The 22,123-nt window shown below is 44.5% G+C and overlaps 1 protein-coding gene across 4 annotated transcripts in view; it reads left to right on the top strand.

Moving 5' to 3' along the window:
• ctdspla (CTD (carboxy-terminal domain, RNA polymerase II, polypeptide A) small phosphatase-like a) overlaps window positions 1–22,123 on the top strand; it is a 47,169-nt gene that overhangs the window by 20,870 nt on the left and 4,176 nt on the right. Inside the window, exons 2-7 of one of the 4 annotated variants that reach the window (XM_061238435.1) lie at window positions 7,829–7,989; window positions 9,951–9,983; window positions 10,694–10,849; window positions 12,367–12,468; window positions 16,053–16,109; window positions 17,814–17,906. In XM_061238435.1, coding sequence (XP_061094419.1) covers window positions 7,829–7,989; window positions 9,951–9,983; window positions 10,694–10,849; window positions 12,367–12,468; window positions 16,053–16,109; window positions 17,814–17,906 — 602 coding nt within the window. The remainder of the gene's footprint in view (window positions 1–7,828; window positions 7,990–9,950; window positions 9,984–10,693; window positions 10,850–12,366; window positions 12,469–16,052; window positions 16,110–17,813; window positions 17,907–22,123) is intronic. The other 3 variants (XM_061238436.1, XM_061238437.1, XM_061238438.1) reach the window with 3 other exon arrangements.

The following is a 22,123-nucleotide window of genomic DNA, read 5'->3' on the forward strand; positions in this document are numbered from 1 at the left end:
TTCATATTATTTGAGGATGGTAACATGTTTTGATATTTCTTAGTGTTTTCCTTTTTTTTCTTCGCTAGAAACAGCGGGTAGAGTTTAGATTCTGTTTTCTGTGTGTGTCCCAATACATTAAGCAGACTAAAATAAAATGTATTTGTCACTCAGACATGTTAAATAAACAGAATTGAGGAAGTTGTGTTTCGCTTAGGCGATTCATGAGTATGAAATGATAGATTTTGTTTTCATCTCTGAATGAAGCATGCCCCTGTAATGAAAATTGTACAAGTAGGGCATATGGACACAAGTGCCATTTGCTTGTTATAATCAGAAACCCATCTCAACCTCCAAATATGTGCAGTACCCACATGGGTATTGCAAGACAGTCATTTTGTGCAACAATTTTGACCATGCACTAGCGTGGGTTAAGAAAGAGGGAATTATTTGGGCAGTAAAACTGGGGGCCATGATTGGGATTTGTTTTATAAGCTCACCTCCTGGTCTTGATCAGTTTCTCTCTAGCGTCAGAATGGTTAGCTCCAGTATAGGTGTTTCAGTGTAAGTCATTGGTACCAATGCGGTCCAAATGTTTTCCCAGAATAAAATGTAGTTGGAATTCTTTCTCTAATGTCTCCCCCCGTGCACATTTTTTAAGTGGTAGTATTTCATATGCTTAGTGGACAACCAGGACCCCTCATGGACGTCATGTCCATATATTGTTAGCGTCTCCCCTTTTCCCCGCTGCACGGTCTCTGGTTTTGTACAACATGGCGGCAGAAAAACTTCCACGTCTTCAAAACCCTTTTCACAAGGCCAAGGAAAGTCAATAGGTGACCTCATCCACATCTTTTTCCAGTGTATGCTGCTTAGTAGGTGGCATATTGAGAATAGATTGGGAATTTCCCAGGGTGAGTTTCTTTTGTCACAAATCTGGACAAGCAGGGATTAGGGGAGTTCTCTCACCCTGCTGATGTCCCACAGCTGATCATTACTCCGTTTTTGGCTGGAGTAGACATGACAGCCATTTGATCATGTTCTCCGCTGCTCCACCGCTCTACACAAGCCATTTAAAACCCGAGCCGTTTCCTTCTGAATTATTAAACTACTGAGCAGTGGGGGCTCATCTTGACCTTCTAATGACCAATCATTGTTCCTTCTGTCACTTTTCCGCCTGTCGCCTCACCAGGTAACGGCAGGTCAGCCTCACATTGTTGTAGAAGAGTATGTAAATGAAGGGACCACAGAGAGCCGGTGTGCTATTTTTATCTGGAGTGATGAAATTTTGCTACATATGGGAGTCTCATTGATGTTCATTGGACCAATAGTGTATTAGAAGTGTTAAAATACAGGTGTATGATATTGCGTCAGTATTGAACACAGTCCATCACATTTTCTCATGTTCACATAGTGATGTTTGTTTTAATGTCTTTAAAATTAGTTAGCCAGCAAGGCTGATTTGCAATTTGTGACATGGGGTCACACATTCCACAAGTGTAATATGATTTAAATAAGATAAGTGGAGAGTATATTCCTGGTTTTGGATTCAGCTTACAACTTTTTTTATCCAATAAGTTTTTTTCAGGCAGATCGTTATTTTGTTTTCTGACCTGGAATTTGGAGAATTTCCGTTGCTTCCGTTTGGTTAAGTCCCCTCTTTCTTCTTCCTTCCCTCTGTTTCCTCTGTGTCTATCTGTGCAGGAATATAGACCATTCAACATATTGGACAAGCCTATCCGTGTAAGACACAGGAATGATGTTGTGTCTAGCATATTTTTAGAATAGCTTTTTTTTCCTCTGAAATTTTACACGAGCGTAGTCAACCAAATCGGGAGAAGCAGTAATTAGCAAGTACAGAAGCAGTTATTATTTCAAAGGGCAACCAGTCAGAGAGTTGACGTGCAGGTAGCTGTGCAGTAATCACTGATTAGGTATGATTGTTCCCTGATATTACATTACATACATTTCATTACATTCATTTATCAGGGCTCTTATCCAGACAAGCTTGCAATAACAGAAGTGCATTCACCTGATTAAAATGAGCAATAATGCCAGACTTTTCTAACAACATTCCTATAACAGCATGTAAAGATGCAACATAACCAAAGCACTGGTGAAAGTTAACAATGCTAATTAAGAGCCAAAGTACTCATTATTAAGTACTTTCATACTGCATCCATGAAGAATATAACCTAAAATCACAAAAATACAATAACCTATGTTGGTACAAAATGAGGGAGTGCTATGGAGTGGGGATGGGAGGGGAACTGCAGAACCAAGGGTGGTTTGTTAGTCTGCGTCCAAGATGCCCAATGATCCTGCTGTCCTCACCTGACATGTCCTCAGGCGACTGAACATCTAAGAAGCCAAGGACATTTTATCTATTAATTAAATCTAGTTATTCGATTTACTTATTCTTACAGTTCACCGGCACCGTCCACTGCTATCTGCCTGCACTGAGCATTATATACAGTACTGCATACATTTTGTACAACTTTATATTTTTCTCCGTATACATTGCCATATTTTATATATGTATTTGCTTCTTACTTTTATATTTACACTATATCTGCTATATGTACATGCCATATTTCCCTGGAGTCCTGCACCTAAGAATTTCACCCATATTTTATGCTTGTGTAAACTATGATGTGACAATAAAATTGATTGATTGATGCCTTCTGGCTTCACCTTGGCATTTAGTCAGAATTCCAATCAGTACATTTCACACTAATACAGTCAGCTCTGACTCAATGCATATCAGAGGCAATTTGAAAGGTAATGCAAATTAGCACAGGAATTAAAAGCATGACTTTGCTTGTCTGTCTGTATAGAAGCTATAGAAGGGAAGGAGTCAGCCTGTCATCCAAGCTTGACCCAACTCATCACAAAATAATATTCATCACAATTAAAGACGAACACTTGCACATTTTCATGTTCTGTTTAAAACATAGGATAAACTTTTAACCAAGGGCTGGTCATTTGCTTTTAACCACAGCTCCTATTCAATGACATAATCTAACGGAGGAGATGCAGGCTCAGAGTTAAAGGGCCTTTCTCTATTTGTCTACCACTATTTAGGGAAAGTACGAAAGTTAAATACATACAGGAGCTGTGGCCCTTGATGTCTGTGTGTTTAAAGAGTCTTGTGCTTAGAGAACTTTCCAGGCTCTTTTTTTTTTTTTGGCGGCACGGCTCGGATTCAATCTTTTTTCTGGGTGACGAGTGCCGTTTTTGGGACCAGGGTTCATGTCCTGACTGAACCTGCTGACTCAAGCCGCATTCCTGTGGCCGGCAGCGGGCCTAAAAGAGCATGTCCGGAGGGCCTGCGTGCCTGGCGGCTCTGAACTTTGAGCGCCGCTGTCTTTCGGGAAAGAAGGCCCCGTCTGTGCCGGGTGAAGGTATCCGAGGGGAGGGGGAGGTCCTTGTATAGGCTGTGTTGTATTTCCTGCTCCTGCCCCACTCACCCCTCCCTCTCCACTTCCGCTCTTCCAGCCCACTACACTGGCCAGGAAACCAGATAGTGCGGGAAAAATTGTAGCGACCTCTGTGCAGAGGAGTAGCCTGATAGTAGCTGGGGAAGTTACTGGAGCAATGGTCCTCCTCACTCCTGGTCCTCCTCACTCCTGGTCCTGGAGAGCAGCAGGCTGTGCTGGCTTATGTTGTTACTCCGGACTAAATTGATCAAGTAAAGCAGTATATTACACAGTTAACTCACCTGGTTTCTTCGGTCTGAATTGGTTGCTGATATTAAGGGGAAAACAGAAACCAGCACTCTCTGCGGCTCTCCTGGACGAAGAGCGAGGACCTCCGGACTGGATTGTCCTAAGGGGTGGAGAGGCAGGCAGAATAGTGACCTGTCAGCTTTCAGGGCTACTAAGGGTCCCCTTTTGTCCCTTAGTCTCTTTAGCTGCAGTACCGTATATCTCACATAAACAGTGACATATGTGATATCTCTCTCTGACCTGTGTCTATGTCAGCCTTAACAGGAACCCCAGCTGCGAGTTACCCCTTCCATATCAGATTCCATACCACACCACATCTCATCTTCTAAACCACACCACACCTCAACTTCTAAACCACAACAGATCTCATCTTCTAAACCTCACCAGGTTTCAACTTCTAAACCACACCAGATTTCAACTTCTAAACCACACCAGATTTCAACTTCTAACCCACACCAGGCTACATCTTCTAAACCACACCGCATCTCATCTTCTAAACCACGCCAGATCTCATCTTCAAAACCACACTTGATCTCATCTTCTAAACCACACCAGATCTCATCTTCTAAACCACAAAAGTTCTCATCTTCTAAACCTCACCAGATTTCAGCTTCTAAACCACACCAGATCTCATCTTCTAAACCACAAAAGTTCTCATCTTCTAAACCTCACCAGATTTCAGCTTCTAAACCACACCAGATTTCAACTTCTAAACCACACCGCATCTCATCTTCTAAACCACGCCAGATCTCATCTTCAAAACCACACTTGATCTCATCTTCTAAACCACACCAGATCTCATCTTCTAAACGATACCAGATCTCATCTTCAAAACCACACTTGATCTCATCTTCTAAACCACACCGCATCTCATCTTCTAAACCACACCAGATCTCATCTTCTAAAGGACACCAGATCTCTTCTTCTAAACCACGCCAGATCTCATCTTCAAAACCACGCCAGATCTCATCTTCAAAACCACGCCAGATCTCATCTTCAAAACCACACTTGATCTCATCTTCTAAACCACACCAGATCTCATCTTCTAAACCACACCAGATCTCATCTTCTAAACCACACCAGATCTCTTCTTCTAAACCACGCCAGATCTCATCTTCAAAACCACGCCAGATCTCATCTTCAAAACCACACTTGATCTCATCTTCAAAACCACACTTGATCTCATCTTCTAAACCACACCAGATCTCATCTTCTAAACCACACCAGATCTCATTCATCTTCTAAACCACACCAGATCTCATCTTCTAAACCACACCAGATCTCATCTTCTAAACCACACCAGATCTCTTCTTCTAAACCACGCCAGATCTCATCTTCAAAACCACGCCAGATCTCATCTTCAAAACCACGCCAGATCTCATCTTCAAAACCACACTTGATCTCATCTTCAAAACCACACTTGATCTCATCTTCTAAACCACACCAGATCTCATCTTCTAAACCACACCAGATCTCATCTTCTAAACCACACCTGATCTCATCTTCTAAACCACACCTGATCTCATCTTCTAAACCACACCAGATCTCTTCTTCTAACCACACCAGATCTCATATTCTAAACCACACCAGATCTTATGTTCTAAACCGCACCAGATCTCATCTTCTAAACCACAACAGATCTCATCTTCTAAACCACACCAGATCTTATCTTCTAAACCAAGTTCACCATGTTTGTGATCAGCTGAATTATAAACAACCTTGTTTAAGGTAGTTTCATAATTCTCCTTATTTAGAAGCCCACATTCACATTAAAAAAAAAATTAGCTGCATTTGCTTCCCACTTTAATCTCTCATTATACGTTTTTTTGCACAGAAGTTACTGCTTATAAGTAGTGATTTATAGTTGCCTGCCACAAACCTGCATCACTCTTGGCTTTGTAAACACACGTTCAGCTAATTTGCTCCTGCATTTCTGAAGAATTTCACTATTAGAGAAATATGATTATTTATTTGTGCTACAGTAATGTTTTTTTTCTTCTCCTAGTTTTTAAAAAATGTACAGTAACATGTGAAAGTTATATGCTCACATAGGCAATCATGATGGTTGGTTTTTATTTTTAGATTTTTTCATTGTTGGCATAAATCTTCTTACATTTACTCTTTGCCGAAGTGAACAGACTTACCCAGAAATATATGATGTAACATTAATTAGCTTTTTTTTCCCCAGCAGTACCTAGTCTCTAAAAACCTAGTTTTTCTCAGTCCCAGACAGCATTGTCTTGAAGATAGTTTGTACAGTTCATGGAGCTTGCAGTGAAAGTGCTTTTACTTGTTTCATAGCCTCCCTATGGTCATCCACTTCGCTGAAGACACAAGTTTATTGAAGCATTAGAGTGACTTTGCCTATCTTCTGTCTGGTTGCACGTGCTGAGAACACATGCTGTGTCTTCTACACTAGCTGCTATGCTGAGTGTTCTTGGCTTAGACGTTGTGAAAATATTATTTAAGGTGCGTGAACCAGTCACACACCTGAAAGTGAAAAGTGTTGAAACTGAGAAATGTCTTTTAGCTAAACTTCTCTTACTTTGCTTTGAAAGCTTTGGAATTTAGAATGATGCAAAACCATAAATTCCGGCTATTGCAATTTCTTTAGCTCATATCTAATACCTAATTGGTTTGCCATCTTCAATTGCCTACCCCCCTCAATATGTGAACCACAGGTTTGTAAAAAGGCAGCATTACTGGAATTCCCAAAACAATATTACCACTGTACCGTCTTTTCTCATAGTTTTTGCATAAATGCATTATACATCAATGGCAGGCGGGGCATATCGGGAGTATGGGAGCTATTTTTGAGAAAAATTTGCGTAGGTATTCAGGACAGAAGCAAAACTTGTGGAAAATGAATGCAGAAAGCTTCTGTTGTTGAAATTCAGCCTGTCTAAATGCAGTCTGAAAGGGCCTTCACCGTATTTACAACACAGAGTAACTGGCACAGAGCACAGAGAGAATATTATATTTTCTGTTTGTGAAACTGCATGACAATAATCCTGTAACGTGTCAGAGAGAACAGTGCGTCCGTTGCATAATGTCTGATCTGTATTCAGTGAATGAAGTCAAACTGGTGTCACCTTGGCTACCCCGCACTTTAGTGAAACTGCACACTCACACGCACACATTCATTCAGTCACTCATTCTGTCTTCACCACACACAAGCACACACACACACACCCCGTCTCAAATCGATACACATATAAATCAGCATACACTTCTCCCAACACATTCACACACAGACACACACGCTGTTCCCAGACCGACATGCACACACATGCACCGACACACTCGCCTTCCATTGCACAAGCATGCACATACACTCCTCCCTCATAGATACGCACACTCCTCCCACCACAGTTGCACACACAAACACACACACACACACACACACACACACACACACTCTCTACTTGCTGTAGGCCTGTCTATCAAATATGAGCAAGGCATGGCTTCCCCTTCCTCCAATACATTTTGTCCATTTTGCCTGTACTGCACTATGCATTTACACTGGACTGCAGCAGGGCTCTCGACTGAAGACAACTACAGGACGTAGTGTGACTGTGTGTGCGCGACTGTGTGCGTGGGAGGGTGGGTACATGCGAGTGTCCAAGACTGGAAAGGCTCTGCCTGGTGGTCAGATAAAGTACTGCAGCTTATAATATGCAAGTTTGTTCTCATGTATCTGCTGTTATTATGTTTACATTTTATTCTCAAGATGAAATTTGATATTGCAGCAACGGTTTCTAACACTAATGATCATTCCTGCTTACAGAGCTATAAGATGAGGATGTTGGGATTGTGAAAAATAGTGGAAAATAGTCAAAAGTGCCCTGTGCCAGGGCAAGCCACTGACTACTTTGCTTTGTAAAACCTGGTATGTAAATTGAAACTGAAATTCATGTTCAAAAACTGCAGAAATATTGAGTGATCAACTTAGTAGGCATGCTAAATCATAATAACCACCAGTGACAAATTAAAATAATCTATGTACAATTTGTCATAAGATATAATACAAATTGGCGGTAGAGGAAAGTGAAGGAAGTGAAGATGTACATCTAAATTTAATAAAAAGAATCTCAATTTATTTTGTGTTTGCTCTTTTTCAGTTTCCCAGTCGAAGAGCAGCTTAAAGAAACAGAGGAGTCGTGGTATCTTCAGCACTTTCTTCTGTTGCTTCCAGAACTACAATGTTGAACCGCCCTCATCCAACAACAACACCAGCAGCTCCCTACCTCCACTGGCGGAGGAAAATGGGACGCTTCCAAAGGTGAGGCCATTTTGTGCCGCGACCGGCTGGGAAGACCATGATTGGAGGTGGCCTGTAGGCAGGAGCCAGTACCAGTGAGCTTTTTCCTCTATGTAGGTTGGGAGTATGATTGACTTGACCAATTGGGCAGCATAAATAAGTGTGACAGTAGTGTACAGATTGTGGTAAAGGATTACAATCTGTACTGCAAAAAAACTTGTTTGTTGGCCTTGAGGTGGGAAAGTGCAGTCCGGAAGGTTCTGTTTAGGCCCTACATTGGAACGGCCGTGCTACTGTACATTCCTATTGGGCTCGGCGAGTCTCCCAGCTGCTGTGCACTCACTGAACTCCACTTTCCCAGCCAGACCTAGATGGGCATGTTTCCTGAAATGCTGACTTCAATATCCGCCCACACACAGACACAGACACACGTACATACACACACACACAGACACACACACATACACACTCAGTCACACACACACACACACACACACACACACACACACATACACACACACACAGCCCTCTGAAAGCACTGCGAGCTCTTTAATCCCTATAAAGTGGCCCTTGTTTGTGTCCTGTGTGATGGATTGCCCAGACCCTGGATCTCACACCCTGCACACACTGAGCACTCTGTGATGTGTTGAGAACGGTCTGTTTAGACGATTGCTCTGGCCCCCATCCTTATGAAGCAGCCCTGTACTAATATGACCAGCAATGCATCTCTCTCCCCCTCTACCCTTTTCTCTCCCTCTCTACCTCTCTCTGTTCCCCCTCTCCCTTTCTCACTATTTCCCCCTATTTTTTTCCTATTGCTCTTTCTCTGTCTCTTTCTCCTGCATTTATTTGTTACAATTTCTGTCCAACTTGCACATAACATGTTTTATGGTTGTTCAGGGCTTTCCTGAAAAGCCCATTTTCTCCTTAGAAGAAAGATTTTCAATGAAGCTCCAGACATTTCTATTGCCATTTTTGAACATGCTTTCAGTAGCAAACATCCTGTGAAATGTCATTTTATGAATAAATGCCTTTGTTTGTGGGCTCAAGAGTCTCCTTATGCTATATGAAAACCCAGAGCCAGCCGCAGTACTTGGTATCATGATTTAAAAACACATTTTGCTTTAATCAGAAAATCTCTCAACTTGTGTGGAGCCTTTCCATCTGTATACACCAAGCCACATTTTGAAAACTGAATTTCCATCAGGCATTTTACCAGTAGTTTTACGTCGGAAGCCTTTGGCAGTTTTCAGTGGTTAAAAAAAAAACCCTCTCTTACATTTAAGATGAGAATATACTTTTGTTAATTTGTCCAATTGCACATTTATAAATTGTACTATTATTTCGGTTTCACTGTGTATTTCAAGAACATTCCTACCAACAGCTAGACCAGAGCTCACCATCTGGTTATGAGCACAGCCTTTTCTAAACACACACACACACACACACACACCACACACACACACACAGTGTCAGATGCAATGCAGCCTGTTATCATGTCACACACTCTACCAGGGTAGCTTTTGATCACTCAATATGGATGTGTGCGAGCATGCACGTTGACTGTACGTACAGTATATATCAAACTTGTATAACACTCATTGACCATATATCACACAGAAGGGCTGCCTTGCACTACACCATAACTTGTGTACATGTTTATGCCTGTACTTGCTATGTTGGTGCCATTAGGCCATAACTATAGGAGGGAGCATGCAGTGTGCAATGCAAGTCCGAGCAAAATTACTGCCCCATTGGTGCTGTTGATACAGTTGGATCTGTGTGGGTGGCCTCTGTGTGTTTGTTGCTTTCTGGTGTAGAGAATGTTCCTGTCATGTCGCACAAGTCTCACATGGTGTTAAATTTTGTTATTTCGCTGTCCATTCTTCCCTAAATTCTTTTCTCCGTTTGATTCTGTTGATTTTCTCTCTCTCCCTCTCCTTCCATTTTTCTCTCCCTCTCTCTCTGTTTTCATTCCCCAGTGTGACCAGGTTGAGGTCATCCCCATCCCCAGTGTATGTATTATAATTTAACATTTTTCTTCTTTTTGAATGCCGCCTGTGTTATCAGCGGTCCACGCTGCATGCTAAATCCCCTGAAGAATGCCATTTTGTGTGCTGTTGGAGTCTAGAGACGGTTAAAGCTCTTGTGTCCCAGTCAACTCTGTCAAAGTTGATGGCCTTTTTTTGGCTTCCGTTTGTCATTGGCTTCACTTAGTTTATGAGGATGTCACTTTAGATCAACAGCAATTCTACAAAGTGGCAAATGAATTCGCTTGCCTTAATGGAATGAGGGTATTTGAAAGGTAGAGCTTCTGCTGACCTTGGGATCCTCACTCCAGTTCTGAAACGACCACAATTGCGATGACTCATTGTATGGAGAGAATTTTCAAGGCTCTTTTGAATTCAGAACATGTCAAGAGATGCGATTCAGAAACTGAAGTCACTAGGTTTATCGCTTCAGTTAAGCGTCCAGCAGTCCAAATAAACACATGATATTATTCCCCTGTCGCCCTGGACGAGACCTTCAACAAAAGCGAAATAAATAATATGACGGAGACATAAATAATGCCGAGCATTAATCCAGGCGGCCCTGTGCTTAATTTGACCGACTTGCACAAGCAGGGGCAGCTGACATTTGAGCTTCCCTCCCTGCCCTGAATAGCATAGCTAGCCGATTTGGCGGCCCCGACCTGGAAGAACCCTGGCTTCTGTTTTGTTAATAGGTCGGGTCCCCCAGCGCTCCCCTTGATGCGACCTCTTGCTCCCGGGCTCCGGACTCTGAGCCTCCCTTCCAGTCGCGACCCTCCGTCCAGTCCCCCCTTTGGCTGGGAGACGACCCGGAGCCGCCGCCCGTTGTCTCGCACGTTCGGCCGGAACACGTGAGGCGCCGCAGACCGAGGCTTATTTCATAAGCGATACGTAATTTGGCATGCATGGTCCGGAGGTAAAGTACCCCTGCTCTGCATGTGCTTTTGGGCCCCGGCCGGGCGTGGCGGCAGGAATAGAAACGAGGCGCAGCCGTTAAAGCTTTACCGCCGGTAAAACCGCGGCACTAAAACCGTGGTGCAGAGAGAACCGGCTGGAATACCGTAATGGGAGTCCCTGGATGCTTGATGCAGATTTTTGCCCTCAGCGGCACCATGGGGGCAGATGGCCGTGTTTTGCTTGATGTTATTAAGGAAGCAAACTCCATACAGTCTTAACTGAGAGTTCCTCTAATTGACCTATTTCAGTTAAGATTGCCCAGAACCCCTGGACTGAGTTTAAAAATATAATTTGTTATTGTATACACTTTTTTTTTTTAAGTCAGTGACTAACCACAACACCAAATCGGCTGGGAGCCACAGCTGCCTTTTCGGTATACGAGGCTGCAGTCTCTTTATTTCCCCCCTGATTATTAGCAAACAGGCGTGAGATTTAAATGTGAAATTACCCTTTTGACCCCCGGGGTGCCATTGAGGGTGAAAATGTAGCTAGCCGCCCCAGACGCACACAGCAGACATGTTTTAGGTCAGGTTGGCTGGGGCGCCTTTAACCACTCTGTGTGCTTGCATGCGCGATTATTTCCACATGAACGGGTGTGTATGGACGGCAGAACAGTGCAGCATGGAAACGTGTCTTTACATAATGGGGTTAAACACTGCACTGGCTGTCCTCTCTGGATCGTAAATATGAAATGAACTCCGGTATGAACTGCAAAGCTAGCCATTGTGTCGCTCACTCTGTATTGCTTCGGGAGGTGAGGATGCATTGTGCGGTGGTTTTTGACAAGAGCGAGAACTATATTTAACGTCACACATTTTACTAAAAAACATATAAATAATATATAAAAAGACTATTTGAAAATAATGTTATGCATGTGCACCGGTAATGATGTTAAAATTGTATCCACGGATGGCTCGTCAACTTTGAATTCCTGTCAGATGTTGGATTGTCTGTACGGGCATGAGTGGTTTATTTCATGGAATTATTCATAGCTAAAATAAAATGTAAGATTCCAGTATGACAAATTGTATGTTCACTGGATTCTGGCACATTTGGCCTACTGACTGAAAGCACACAAAGCTAAGTCAAGAAATGTATTAACGCCATTTTGAACACAGTTCTACAAAGCTTAAAACGATTATGTTTTCCGCTACGGAAATTTAGCATTTGAACCATTTGAAGCCAGGCCCCCACGGATCCCACAGCCCTATCCGTTAACAGCACCGAACACAGAGGCCGTGGCCTGTACTAATATGACCAGCAATGCATCCTCTCTCCCGACCCCGATAAGCATCAGCCTTCCAGAAGCTTCCAGCACCCCTCATCTCCCCTGTCACTCAGTTGGCTCCTCCGCCCGCCCTCCCTCCCTCCTACACGGCTGCTGCTGATCTGTGAACTCTTACCTCCCCAGCCCCCAGCCAAGAACCTCCTACCTGAGATCAGCATACCTGACTGCGGCAAGAACTGCGTGGTGATCGACTTGGACGAAACCCTGGTGCACAGCTCTTTCAAGGTAACGGACAGGGTGCGACACAACCGTCTTCAGGCTGACGGCCTAGGCCAGTTGTCCTCACTCCTGGTCCTGGAGAGCCGCAGGGTGTGCTGGTTTTTTGTTTTCGCTGTAGTATCAACAACTTCAGACCCAAGAAACCAGGTGAGGTGACACCCTGCGGCTCTCCAGGACCGGGAGTGAAGACCACTGGCCAAGGTGAACTTAAGTGAACGCCTCTCTACACTTTCCTTATCTACATGCAGGGCCATTTGATGTTTTATTGGTTTCCTTTAGTTTAGGTTTATTAGTTTCAAAACGACATGAACATCACTGTAAATGCGCTAGTTTTAGCCAGCTGGCTATTTTCCAACTGTAGACCCCGAGCAAGGCGTCAAACGCAATGAAAAAAAATCACATTACGTAATTAGTTCCAAGTCTCTGCAGAAAATAAGTGGGAGCCAGAATGAATGTGCCGTTGAGACCCCGCTGTTGACCGATGGCGTGAGCAGAGACGTTGGTGAATGGGCTGAGTTCACAGCTGGGCCGGGTCTGCTGGCTGGGGTTCAGCGGAGGAACTGACGCTCTGTTCCAAAAGCCCTTGACAACCCGCACTATAAACTGCACAACACCCCCGTTGTCCTAATTAAGAGTTGTGTGTGTGTGGGTATGTGTGTGTGAGGGGTGTGTGAGGTGTGCGGTGTGTGTGTGTGTGCATGCATATGTATATGTATATGTGTGTGCATGTGCGTATGTGTGCGTGCGTGTGCGTGTCTATGTGTGTTTGTGTTTGTGTGAGGGAGATAAAGCATCAGCTTTATAAGCCTTTTCAGTCTCGTAGGCTTTGCAGATGAAACTCCCCTCCAGAGCGAATGTCCTAGTGCTGTTGTGCAATTGAAATGAAAAGAGAAATGGAGTGGGTGGCTGTGAAATGTCTGCCTGCCTTCTGTTGTCTGAGAGAGGGAGGAAGGAAGGGAGGAGGGAGCTGTCTAATGTCAGCGGGGCCCAGTGAGGGAGAGCGCAAGGATGCACACAAGTACGTAAGTTCAGTGTACACACACACATGCACACACGCACACACACACACAGGGTGTGTCCATCTGCAGTGTTTGCAGGACACTAAAAACATATTCCCTAAAGCTGAACAGAAATTAAGCTTCTTTGTGCCAGGAATGAGAATTGTTCTGTCCCATTTTAACACATTACCTTTGCTGTCCATGTTTCAATTGTTTTTGCACCAAATTTTATAGGCTGATCTGTCAGATATAGATGTACCCAGTCCCTATGCAAGCTATCTGTAGAAATGGAAGCAGAAAGTAGAGACCCTGAGAAAGCAGTTACTTGGTGAAGTCAGTGGAAATACATTTGTCTCATTTCTTCAAAGGTCAATACGAGGCATTCTTTCATTGCTAATTTGCTTTCATTCTTTTATCTCTCTCTCCCTCTCTCTCTCTCTCTCTCTCTCTCTCCTCCTCTCTCTTTGTCTCTGTAGTATTTAGTCTTTGTCAAGCCGGTGTTAAAATGCATTACCTGCCCAATTTACCCTTTTTAAAAACACTAATGTCAACAAACAGCTAAATTATGCAGCGATATGTTCCTGAATATGAAACAGGAATATAATATGAAATATGAAACTGTCAGTTCCATTACTGCTTCAGAGATGGGCATAAAGAATAGATGGTATGTTTTTGGTCAGATATGCAACCAATGTTTTCCGCAGATCATCCGCATATGAATTGTACATAATTAATATACAACAAATGTTTTCAGCAGGTCAGGAGCATATTAATTAGACAGAATAATAATTTCTTCCAAAAAAAAAAGTGCAATAAACTCAGCAAGAAGGAAAGTTGGTTATTTTTCACTTGGAGTAGAATGATGGCCAAAGATGTTGGGCTGATCCAATATGACCACAGATTGGACTGCTGTTGGTAAAGAACGCAAGTGCCCCCTGCTGTTGGATGTCCATATTGCCCGTCAGCCACAGGGACGTGTGCAATAGCTCCTAACCGCAACATTAAAGGTCCCATGTTGTGGAAAATGACATTTCCCTTGCTATGTGGATTATAAAGGAGTTGAAGGTGGGATTAAAACAGGTCAAAACGCTCAGTCTCCAAATAAATAAATGTGTATTTAAAGGTACAATAGGTAAGATTTTTGTGTTAAAACATTGTTACAAGACCATTGTAAATTCCTTCCTATCATTGAAAAAGCCTAACTGACATGCTGACTCACCCTTTGCCTGTGTTTATAGTCTTTAAATTTGGAAATAATTCAAGCTCATTGTTTGAAAATTGGTTATAATTGCCACAGCCAATGGCATCTCAACAACAGTGCGTTCATAGACAAAGGGGAGGGATAAACAATGTTGTGGTTTGAAGGTGTTTGTAGCTGCTATTCCTCTGCTGACCATTAGAGGTCCGAAATTACCTATTGTACCTGTTTGGACGTTATGAACAATTTGCTTGTTTGCATCTGCACCGCCCACCTTGTAGCCGAAATAAATCCAAGCACAGACGGTGTTCAGTTTGTTGGAGCTAGCCAGCCAAACAGAACAGAGATTCATTGATATCATTGAACTTTAAAGACACAGTCTGTTCTTGGTAAAGCTCTTGAGAGGCAGTGGAGAATGGACATGATAGAGATAAAACAGGAGAGAGATTGTTTTTGGGATCACACAAACGCCTTCTTATGTATATCAGGACCTAAAATAAAACTGGAAAGGTATATAATAATAATCACACAGCTCACATAGGACTGTTACTGACTTTTCGGCAGCACCATAAATGGAGTTGTTGAAGCATTTCGCCCTGCATTTCACCCGAAAGCAGCGGTATCAAAATTGGATGTGTGCCGCTGCAGGGTACCGTGCGAAACTTAGTGAAATAAAAAAATAAATAAAAGTTAATCAAAGAGCTCTCCTCTCTCACCGCTGAGATGTGTGCGGAGGCGCAGAGCGCTTTGATCCCTCCAGTAAATGAAGAGCCGCTGCCTCCTACCAGGTCCTTTCATCCAGCCGGCTCACTCTTTTCCGAAGTCGTGCCGAACACTGGCAACGTCCAGCTGTTCGCAGAGGTTCGCCGCAACCGTCACCTCGACGGCAATAAACTGGGGCGACATGGCTCAGGCAGTAAGAGCAGTCGTCTTGCAGACAGAGGGTTGCCGGTTCGATCCCCCGCCCGGGCTGTGTCGAAGTGTCCCTGAGCAAGACACCTAACCCCCAAATGCTCCTGACGAGCTGGTCGGTGCCTTGCAGCCAATTGCTGTTGGTGTGTGAGTGTGTGTATGAATGGGTGAATGAGAAGCATTAACTGTACAGCGCTTTGGATAAAGGCGCTATATAAATGGCAACCATTTACCATTTACCAATAAACGTGGCTTTCCGTAGCCTACCGCCGGGAATGTGTCGCCATATCGACCTGCCAGGCTTGTCCTTCCTTCTGCCGCGAACATTTTGTTTCATAGGTTTCTACTCAACTGCTGTGAAGGAACTTACCGTTACACAGGCTAGGTGTGTGCGTGCGGTTTTGTCGTTTGGGTGCCGATGGTTGCCCTTTAACGCTCGGTTGCCCTTTAACGCTCCGTTTTCCTTCCTGTTTGTGCTGCAGCCTATAAGTAACGCTGATTTCATCGTTCCTGTGGAGATCGATGGCACTGTTCATCAGGTACGGGGGAAACATACAGGCCACTGACAAAACATCTGTTCCATAATCTCTACAGGGAATAATAAGACAAGAATCACGTTGGGCGTTTTGTTTATTTTATGTATTATTTATCATTGTTCTGGGGGATTCATATGTGCATAAATGGATGCCGCCCCATCTTGCCAATTTCGAATGATATTTACCTTCATTCGCCAAAATATTATGAACCCTCAGTGACCTATTTCAAAAGGAATTTTGTGATCTCCCACCCTCATTTCACAATTCATCAGAAGGCCCAGACGGTCTTCACAATTTGCAGTTTCATGCATTATGATTTTCAAAGGGAAATGCAAACTCTGTATCATGCCGTTACACTATGGCACTGTACGTTCCCTGTGTTTGGATCCTACTTATCGCATGATTCCAGCTTCCTTGCCAGTATGGTGAAATATAACTCTAAAATCCCCCTCAGGGCTTCATTATTGGACCATTTTTTTTCTAAAATGACCTCTCAACAGCGAAGTAGATGGATGGGGTTAGTTATCTGTAGGGTTTACTTGGCTGCTTCTCCGCTGCATGCCGTCTTCAGAATATTTTATTGGTGACGTTTGAATCAAAAAAGCCCTCAGGCTAACTCTTGCTCAGCCCCCTCCGTATCGTTTCAGATGGAGATATCAGGAAAATGAACCTATCACGAGTGTTCCCTTCGGTAAACATGCATGCCCCCCCCCCCTTCATCCTTCATCAACTCAAATGTGGGTGGACCGAGATGTATCCCACATTCCTTGCGCTACATTGAGATTGATATAGTTTATAAAATGTATCCCTGCTGTTCTTTGAAATTGGAAGTTGTAGCTGTGTGTAGCTGCCCATTTCAATGTAAAAGCCAATGTTAAGGGCATAATAGATAGGATTTCTGTACTTGGTTTGCTCCTGTGGCTAGCTAGCGAATATGAGCCGAGAGAAGTGGATTGGAATCTTATTCTCCGGCCTTAATTTGCTACTTTGTAATGAAAACACAAAATCTCAGGCCCTCATGGCTAGCCTGCTGCTAAACATAACAGCAGCTACCGAATGTTAGTGAATGCTGACCTGGCACTTGGTAAGCACTTAGCCAGCAAGATGTCTCGCTAACCTAGCTAACGCACCACTTTAGTAGCCAATCCATACACACTTCTCCTCCTTCTATTGGCCACATGCTGGGTGAGCAGACACAGATTGCCAGTGCATCAAAGTAATGACGATCATTGTTTTAGCAAGGACTTGTTTTATCATATTTTCAAGGTGAAAATCCTTTAATACCCATTGCTAATATAGTGGAAGAGTGGAATTGTGTGCCCAGCTCCACCCCATTCTCCTATTGGCCGAGCAACGAGAAGACTGCGACCCAGTTCAAGTAATCCAGGATAGGCTCTGTTCCTCCAGGTTGGCCTATTCTTGATTACTTGCTCTGGGGGGCAGCCATTGGTCCTCAGAGAGAAGAAGTGGATGAAGCAAAGTTTGGGAGGGGTCAAGAAATGAGAATACTGATGCAGGTCTCCAGATTGCCTCGATCCAAACACAATCTCTCCTCCCGCTCAGGGGCAAAAGAGAACGCAAAAGAACAGGCTCTGTCGAGAGTGTTATTCTGTCCATGGATAATCTTTTTAAATAATGTGTATTTATGCTCAACTGGCCCTTTGAGTCCAACATTATGACCTTGTTTAATTTAATCTTCCATCGCAGGTGTATGTGCTGAAACGGCCTCACGTGGATGAGTTTCTGCAGAAGATGGGGGAACTGTTTGAATGCGTACTGTTCACCGCCAGCCTAGCTAAGGTTTGTCTGCGGCGACTTGCGCTTCCCGCTGCAAATGGGTTGGAATGATATTATTTATTTTGACGGCTGGCGGCACGGATGGTGCAGTGGGTAGCACTGCCGCCTCACAGCAAGGAGGTCCTGGGTTCGAATCCCCGTCGGCCGGGGCCTCTCTGTGCGGAGTTTGCATGTGTCTGCGTGGGTTTCTTCCGGATACTCCGGTTTCCTCCCACAGTCCAAAGACATGCAGGTTAGGCTGATTGGAGAGTCTAAATTGCCCATAGGTATGAGTGTGTGAGTGAATAGTGTGTGTGCCCTGCGATGGACTGGCGACCTGTCCAGGGTCTATTCCTGCCTTTCACCAAATGTATGCTGGGATAGGCTCCAGCCCCCCTGCGACCCTGTTCAGGATAAGCGGGTTAAGATAATGGATGGATGGATGGATGGATGGATGGATTTTGACGGCTAAGCTGTACACACACAGGCTTTGTCTGTAGGGTCAATACATGCCCCCGAACAGGGCCGCCTTCAGGAGGGTGGGGGGCATTGATTGTACAGACAGAGTGTGTAAACTTAGCTGTCAAAATAAACCAGGCCCAGGAATGCTATCCCTGGGGGGCTAGAATAGAATAGAATAGAGTTTTATTGCCATTTGCACAGGTACAATACAGTACAGGTACATTGGAATTCTTGTGCGTTCTCTTCCAGTCAGCAAGTAAAAAGATACACATAAATAATAAATAATAAAGGTGAGGCTAGTGCAAGTAAAAACAGTGCAGATGTACATACAAAACAATACAATACAATCCTATATAAGACAAGTAAGTAAAAATAAAAAATAAAGAAATAAAAAGGAGACATTTCTTATTGCACTAAAACTTTTTTACAAAAAAATGCTCGATTTACAGTGTATTGCACATGTTGAGGAATGGATATATTGCACATTCTGTGTGAGTGGGGGCAGATAATGTCAGTGGGGAGTGAGGTGTTTCCATCCCTCCTTAATGTCCTGTGCCACTAGCCTGACAGTGGCTGGGAAGAAGCTGTTGTTAAAGCGGGGCCTTTGAGTTTTGATGCTCACAGACCTGCGATGCCTCAGGTTGTAGTCCACCCATTTGAACAGGGTGTGTGCTGGGTGCTGTTTGAGGATACACTGTGCTCTCCTCCTGCAGCGCTGGGTGTATATAGTGTCCATAGAGGGGAGCAGAGCCGATGATTCTCTCTGCTGTCTTTATGACCCGTTGCAGTTTTTTCCTCTCAGCCATAGTGGTGTTTCCGTACCACACTGTGATACCACTGGTGAGGATACTTTCCACAAGTCCTCTGTAGACTTGGGTGAGGGGCTGGAGTCCGAGTCTGGCCTTCTTCAGCAGCCTGATGAAATATAACCTCTGCTGAGCTTTTTTCACTGTAGCTGCAGTGTGTTTTGCCCAGCTGAGGCTCTCACTGATCTGAAGGCCCAGGAACCTGTAGCTCTCAGTCCGCTCAACCACTGTCCCCTTGATGACGAGAGGCTGCAGAGAGGGGGCTTTTTTCCTGAAATCCAGAATGAGTTCTTTTGTTTTGTCTAGGTTTAGAACCAGATCATTGTCCTCCCCATAAGCAATGATCCTATGGACCAGGTCTCTATATGATGACTCGTCCTCCCTTTTAATCATGGTCGTGTCATCCGTGTACTTGATGATGGTGTTATTGTCCTGATTGGAGGCACAGTCATATGTGTAGAGTGAAAATAGCTTAGGACTGAGGCAGCAGCCCTGCGGGGTTCCTGTACTCACTGTGAGCTCAGCAGAGACCTTCTTTCCCATCCTCACCACCTGTGGCCTGTCTGTGAGAAAGTCCAGGATCCAGTTGCGGGTGGGTGTGGGTACTCCCAGGTCTGCCAGCTTTGCGGTCAGCTTCAGCGGCCTGATTGTGTTGAAGGCTGAGCTGTAATCCAGGAACAGAAGCCGAGCATAAGTGTCATGAGAGTCCAGGTGTTGCAATATGGAGTGAAGTGCTAGTGCCACCGCGTCGTCCACTGATCTGTTCGAGCCGTAGGCAAACTGAAGTGGGTCAACAGTGTCTGGAACCACAGAGTTTATTTGTTCTTGCACCAGCTTCTCCAGACACTTCATGGCAACTGAAGTGAGTGCCACAGGTCTGAAGTCATTCATTGTGGTTGTGTTTGGTTTTTTAGGGACCGGCACAATTACAGAGGACTTAAAGGTGCGTGGGACTGTGAGAGAGAGGAGTTAAATATGTCAGTGTACACCCCTGCCAGCTGCTCTGCACAGGCCCTCAGTACTCTCGGTGCCACTCGGTCGGGTCCCACTGCCTTGCGGCGGTTCACCCGCCTCAGAGCCCCGAGGACCTGTGTGTGCGTCAGCTGAAGTGCTTTCTCTTCTGGATGACAGGTGGCCTTTAAGGGAACGTCTCTGTTTAGTTGGTCAAATCTGGTGTAGAAGCAGTTGAGGTTGTCAGGTAGAGCAGCATTCCTGGTCACAGTTCTGTTTGCAACTGTTCTGTAGTTAGTAATTGACTGGATCCCCTGCCACATGCTCCTTGTGTTGTTTTCCCTATAGCAGCTCTCCAGTCCTTGGGTATATGTCCTCTTGGCAGCCCGAATGGATTTTTGGAGCTCATAGCGGGAATGCCTGTACTCCATAATGTCCCCTGACTTGAAAGCTGCACACCGGTTCCTGATCTTGCTGCGTACATCCACATTGAACCAGGGCTTCTGATTGGGAAACACACGAATAGTCCAGGTGGGAATGCAGATTGAAGTGCACCAGTCAATATAGCTGCTAACAGTATCTGTGTACTCATGTATGTTGTCTGTGGCTACCTTAAAAGTGTCCATATCTGTGGCTTCCAAACACCCTTGCAGTTCTGCTAGTGCATCTTCAGTCCACATCTTCACAGTTCTCACTGTGACTGGGCCTGCTTTGAGCTTCTTGATGTAGGTGGGCTGTAGCAGAATAGCAAGGTGGTCGCATTTACCAAAATGCGGCTTGGAGACAGCAGCATAAGCACCTTTAATATTGCAGTAGCATTTGTCCAAGATGTTGTCTCCCCTAGTGGGGAAATTAACAAGCTGATGGAATTTGGGGATGCTTTTCCGGAGATCACAGTGGTTGAAATCTCCCAGAATAATTAAAGCAGCATCAGGATATGAGTTCTCATGTCTGCTGATCATGTTGTGCAGCTCTCTGAGTGCTGTGTCCTCGTTAGCCGAGGGGGGGATGTACACTGTGCTCAGAATGATACACTGCAGTTCTCTGGGCAGGTAAAAAGGCCTGCACTTCACGGTAATATACTCCACATCCTCAGAACATGACTGTGATATTACCGTGTTGTCGGTGCTCCAGGACTGTTTGACAAAGATTGCTGTTCCTCCCCCGCATGTTTTACCGCATTCCTCCGCGCTGCGGTCGGCTCTGTACACACTGTAGCCTGCCGGTGTTATGGCCTCGTCGGGGGTCCTTTGTCCGAACCACGTTTCACAGAAACATAGAATGGAACAATCCTGGATGTACCGCTGTGTTGCCAACCGACTGATGAGATCGTCCATCTTGTTAGCCAGAGACTGGACGTTGGCGAAAAGTATGACCAGTAGAGTTAGCCGTCATCGGCTAACCAGTCGGCGGAGTCTGCGTTCTGCTCCTCCCCGCCTACCACACTTCCGTGTCAGCCTCCGGGCGCCAGCCTGGTTAATTCTGTGAAAAGAAATTGGGGTGGGGGGGCCATATGGTAAATTTTGTCCTGGGGCCTGAGAATTTTGATGGTGGCCCTCCCTGCCCCCACCCCTGGATGGTTCTTCCTTCTTTATTATTTTCTTCATGTGCACTGGTTTCAGCTGGTTTGACCGGTTACACACTGGCAAGCGTCTCCATGGTGAATGTCCTCTGCATGTTTTCCCCATGCTGTGTCTGTGAGAGGTCAGGCAATCACCATGGCAATATAAGGCGCTCCGGCTCCATGTAGTGTTACGCACAATGTACCCACGTACACAGCCCAGAAGTCTTCATAGCTGAGCAAATGCTCGATTGAAAACTGGAGTAGGTATAGAGACAAATTCTAGCAGTGGCAACCGATTCCTGTGTGCAGCTGGATAGACCAACTTAGCCCTATGAGCATAGCCTTAGCCTCCATTGGATTTAAATAGTTTTTGCGCAAAACATTTTTTTTATGCTAATGTTTTTAAGGATATCCAAAACACAGAAATTCCGCAACATAGCAATACTAAAATCAGTTCT

This window comes from Conger conger, chromosome 4 (assembly GCF_963514075.1).
Source record: "Conger conger chromosome 4, fConCon1.1, whole genome shotgun sequence".
Lineage (NCBI taxonomy): Eukaryota > Metazoa > Chordata > Actinopteri > Anguilliformes > Congridae > Conger > Conger conger.